The sequence below is a fragment of the Dipodomys ordii genome, unplaced genomic scaffold, assembly GCF_000151885.1.
Source record: "Dipodomys ordii isolate 6190 unplaced genomic scaffold, Dord_2.0 Scaffold26, whole genome shotgun sequence".
Lineage (NCBI taxonomy): Eukaryota > Metazoa > Chordata > Mammalia > Rodentia > Heteromyidae > Dipodomys > Dipodomys ordii.
The window spans coordinates 13,080,950-13,086,367 of NW_012267242.1; the positions used below are offsets into that span (position 1 = coordinate 13,080,950).

A 5,418-nucleotide genomic window follows, 5' to 3' on the forward strand; every position below is an offset into this window, starting at 1 on the left:
AGGAGACAAACAACACTTCCCGATTGGTCAGATTTCTTCCCTTGGACTGCTCTTAGTTAGACAGAGGAACTCTAACTCCAACCTCCATCATTTAACTTCTTGGGCAAGAAAAGATGCACCATGGCAGAACTGGATTTGAAGCACTATGGAAAATGACTGCTGCAAAAGAGAGGACCTTGGGCAGAACAAAAGCCACAACACCTCCCCCCCTCTCCTCAGCTTCCCCTCTGCCAGCACTTGCTATTTAGAAGTCAGAAAAAGGAGTGGATTCAGCCTATATTCTTCTATTTTCATGCCCCAATCCAAAGAGCATCTGTTAGCATTCTATTTTCATACTAAGCCAATAAGTCCAGTGAGCTGAATATGGATCATCTAGTCCATTTCCTAAATACTTGCTGAATTTCTTGTGCTTTTCCTTTTCCTCTTCCTGTGGCCTGTTTGGGCCCAGGTCCCCTCTTTCGGCAGGATTTCAGTAATATCTGTGTGCCCCCTTGCTTCTACTTTTGTCTCCTTCCTCCTCCACTCTCCCCATGGAAGCAAATTATTAATTTTTCATACACATATATTATTAAATACTTGAGTTTTACTCAGTAATTCATAGATATTCTTAAAAAGCATCAGATAAAATGCGTTCATCCAGTCTAGGAATTGTCTGACCTCCAAACCTACTCTTCTTTCTCCAATTCATAGTGTTTTGTTGACTTTCTACTTGGCCTCTTTCTTCTTTCACATGGAAATATTATCCTTTCATACACACACATGCACATGCATATACACATGTGCTTATACACACATCTATCCTGTGACTTGACTTGGTGTGGTCTTGTACACACAATAGCTCCTGTATTTAACAACCATGTATATTCAGAGGGATGTGGAAGAGGAAGACAAAAATGACTGCGATGTAAGGAAGTATAACATAGAGATGCTTAAGGTGAAGTCGAGAATAGGTATTAGGAATATCTATGAGGTGACATAGATGAATTTCTATTGAGGTGACATAAGTAGAAAATTGACACAAATGTAAGGAAAAAGATATGCACATCTAACAAGAACAGACCTCAGGACCAATGGAATAGAATTGAAAACCCAGAAATGAACCTACAGACCTATAGCCATCTAATCTTTGATAAGGGAGCTAAAAAAATAGAATGGAAGAAAGACAGCCTCTTCAGTAAATGGTGTTGGCAAAATTGGTTAACTACTTGTAGAAAACTAAAGCTAGATCCTTCTATATCACTCTGCACCAGAATCAACTCCAAATGGATCAAAGACCTCGGAGTCAAAGCAGACACTCTGAAAACATTACAGGATGGAATAGGAGAAACCCTAGGTCTCCTTGGCTCAGGCCGAAATTTTCTGAATAGAGACCCGGAAACACAACAAATCAAAGAAAGGTTGGACAAATGGGATTGCATGAAGTTGTAGAGCTTCTGCATGGCAAAGGACATAGCTAGCAAGATCAATAGAAAGCCCACGGATTGGGAGAAGATCTTCACTAGCCATACAATGGACAAGGGTCTCATATCTAAAATATACTTGGAACTCAAAAAATTAAATCCCCCAACAACAAATCCTCAAAGAAACAACTGCCCAATAAATAAGTGGGCTATGACTTAAAGAGAAACTTCTCTGAAGAAGAAAGAAGGAGGATGGCCAATAGACACATGAAGAAATGCTCAACCTCCCTAGCCATAAAAGAAATGCAAATCAAAACAACATTGAGATACCACCTCACCCCAGTTAGAATGGCTATCATCAAGAACTCTAATAACAACAGATGCTGGAGGGATATGGACAGAAGGGAACCTTACTGTATTGTTGGTGGGAGTGTAAACTTGTTCAACCACTTTGGAAAGTAGTATGGAGGCTCCTCAAAAGAATCCACATAGAGCTCCCCTATGACCCAGCAATCCCACTTTTGGGCATTTACCCAAATGATCACAAACAAGACCACACTAAAGCTACCAGCACAACTATGTTTATTGCAGCCTTATTTACCATAGCTAAGATATGGAACCAACCCAGATGCCCCTCAGTAGATGAATGGATCAGAAAATGTGGCATATATACAAAATGGAATTCTATGCCTCCATCAGAAAGAATGACATTGCCCCATTTGTTAGGAAATGGAAAGACTTGGAAAAAATTATATTAAGTGAAGTAAGCCAAGCCCAAAGAAACATAGGTCCCATGGTTTCCCTTATTTTCAATATCTAGTATATGTATGAGACAAGCAGAAAAGGTCAGATAAGGTGATGTTAAGAAAAAGAAACCCAAAAAAAACAATTAAAAGGTTTTTTCTTCCATGCAATTGTTTCTAACACAATTATAAGATGATTTCTTTGTTGCTTTGTATGTCCCTCCCCCACAGTATAACCCCTGCTTTCACTATATTTGATGTTTGTATAATTTGTGGAGGGGAAGGGGAAAAACAAGTCATTTAAATAAGGATACAGGTGGACCTGTTGCAACAATGAGAAGTACAAGTTGTCACGTCAAAAACGAACTTTACAACTTTGGTGGGGGGGCGAAGGATTGGGTAGGGGGGCGGGGGGAGGCTGGGAAGGGATGGGAAGGAGAAACAAAGGAGGAGGCTACAATGCTTGATAAGAAATATACTCATTATCTTGCCCATGTAATTGTAACCCCTCTGTCCAGTATTTTCACAATTAAAATAAAATAAAATAAAAAAGATATGCGCATCTATCAGGCTATAGAATTGTTTCTAAGTGACACAGGAATAGCACAGCAATTGGCGTGATTTCTGGAGTCAGGGAAAGCTGAGGGATCTTAGTTCAAATATAAGTGATGATTGCTTAATGAGTACAGAGTTTCTGTTCGGGAATTGAGAAGGTTTTGGAAATCGATATTGGTGAAGGTTGTAAAACATAGTGAATGTACTCAGTGCTATTGAACTGTGTACCCGGAATGGTTAAAATGCTTAGGTTATCTACATTTTAATACAGTAATGAAAAAGAAATTTCTTTTTATTTATGTGGTACCAAGGAATCGAACCCAGGGCCTCATGCATGCTAAGCAAGCATTTACCACTAAGCCACATTCCTAGCAAAGGAATTTTTTAAAAAGCATAGTAGAGCCTGAGCAGAAGTCAAACCAGCGCAGTGATGTGCAAACTGATAGAATTAAAAGTTTCTTAATGCCCTGGGAAGATGGCAATCCCCTGAAATTTCAAATCAATTCCCCTCCAGCACACACAGACACAAAGATCCTTAGACTTTGGAAACTAAAAGGTCCCAAAATGTTTCCCAAGACAGGAGTGATGGTAGATCCTCTGTGCAATACACAGCATGGGGCACCTGGTTCAGATTGAAATATGTTGAAGGTATGGCTACAGCTATGGAATTCACAGTATAGCAGGACTGTGTTCAAAGGACATACATTTATTTGTTACCTTAAGAGGTGATACATCTTGAAGCCTTTTTTTCTCAGCCAGGAACCACAAAGCATGTTGAGTCACCATTTAAAAAATACCCGCCCACACACATGCATGTTCCAGGATGGAAAAATTTGATCACAAGGTAAGGCTCATTTCCATTTATATAAGAGTTTCTGAGGCCTAATGATTGAATTATTTGTAGTCATAGAAATGGCTATTTTGTGGGAGGGGGGTGCATCACTCTACCACACTTACTAGGATTCACAAGCCAAATTTGGGATGCATATAAGCCACCAAGAGGACCATGTCCCACCTCTGGAAAGAACTGGAAGATACTGTCTGCTAGAAGCTAAGGGTCCAGTCTTTTTTTTTTTTTTTTGGGTCCGGTCGTGGGGCCTGAACTCTGGGCCTGGGCGCTGTCCCTCAGCTCTTCAGCTCAAGGCTAGGGCTCTACCACTTGAGCCACAGCGCCACTTCCGGCTTTTTTCTGTTTGCTTATGTGGTGCTGAGGAATCGAACCCAGGGTCTTGAGCATGCAAGGCAAGCGCTCTACCACTGAGCCACCTTCCCAGCCCCTAAGGGTCCAGTCTTGGAGACTGAGAAGTGCCTCAAGACATTGCTCAGAGAAACACAAAACAAACAACAACGACAACAACAAATTAGGATTCCAAGCATCCACAACCTCTTCAGTTTTAATGATCATGGTTGCGTTCTACAATTTTATTGAAGAAATTTGGATCATAAATCTTTGAGGCCTTTCCTTTCATTCTTTGGTCTCTCAGCATCTCTCTTACTAAGTTTTAGCTCCTTTGACACCCTTCCCCCACCAGTATCTGTTTCTTCATGAGGGATCTGGTGACACCTTTTGATATTCTGATCCTATGGTCACTTACTTCCCTTAGGTCTGGGCACTGGTTAGGGTTCCACCTATATCTTATTAAAGAAAAAACAAGGTCTTTAATTTTTGTGCAGGCCAAGTCAGTATCTATCTTCCTGTCCCAAGACATCTTCCTGCAGGCTCTTTTGGAAGAATTAGAACTGTTCTTCTGGGCTAGAGACAGGAATCTGCTTCATATGATAGATAGTGTTGGCTGGAGGAGCAGAGGCAAGGAAACACCCACATAACAAAATCAAAATATGCCAAATGGTGTTGAGAAAACACTTTATTTTTCATCAGATTGAGCACAGGTGTTGATCCCTGGTGAGGCAGACATTGCAAACTCTGGCATCTTGCAGAGCACACATTCTGTGAACTCCTGGCAAACAGGCAGGGAGCCAAGGGAGAGCTCCCAAAGCTCTCTTGGGGAGCATTGTAGTGCTAAAAGAGATCAGTGACAGTCCTCAGACTTTGCTTCCTTTAAAATGACTTCTCTCCCAGCTCAGCAGCAGCCCCCAGAGCCCTGGCCACAGCCAGAGCCCCCCGACTGCTGACCACTGCCACGCTCACACGAGCTGGAGCTTCCACGCCTGCAGCGGTGGTGGGACCTGCGCCTCCTGTGGTGGCCCAGGCAGCAGCCCCCCTCAGAGGAGCTGGGCCCACCGCATCCTCCAGAGCTTGTAGCACAGCAGGAGGAGGCTGCAGGCAGACATCCTGCTGGGCTCTTTGGGGGGCACTTGGGCGATGGGCACTTAGGCAATGGGCACTTGGGAGGGGCCTGAGCCTGCTGCTGGTTCTGTTGGCAGGACATCTTGATAGGAGTCGGTGAGCCTGAAAAGATGAAGAAAACCAGGTCAATGCAAAATCCTTAGGTCAGTGTGTCCTCTGAGAAGGGTTCTATTCTATAAAGCCTTTGTTCCTAAGACTGACTGCATCATGAACTGTGATCTTCAGAAAGAAAAACGGAAATGGGTCTCTTCCAAAAGAGAATACTAATGTTTCTACCCTGGCCTGGAGTCCTCTAACTCTATAAAACCTTGAAGCAAAATCACTCGATCAGAGAATGACTCTTAGAGAGTGCTCGGAGCATGCGTACTTCTCAGGAAAATCACGAGGGCAATGCTCAGAGCCAGGACTGCAC

At 42.6% G+C, this 5,418-nt stretch overlaps 1 protein-coding gene across 1 annotated transcript; it reads right to left on the reverse strand.

Annotated features, from left to right (window-relative positions):
- Positions 1-4,779: 4,779 nt before the first annotated feature.
- On the reverse strand, positions 4,780-5,088 carry LOC105984873 (late cornified envelope protein 3D-like). Its single transcript, XM_013015187.1, has one exon. It carries the CDS (start codon positions 5,086-5,088, stop codon positions 4,780-4,782), a length of 309 nt encoding a protein of 102 aa, XP_012870641.1.
- Between the last annotated feature and the right edge of the window lie 330 nt (positions 5,089-5,418).

Coding starts and splice junctions, on each gene's coding strand:
- LOC105984873 (XM_013015187.1), bottom strand. CDS start 5,088: ATGTCCTGCCAACAGAACCAGCAGCAGGCTCAGGCCCCTCCCAAGTGC.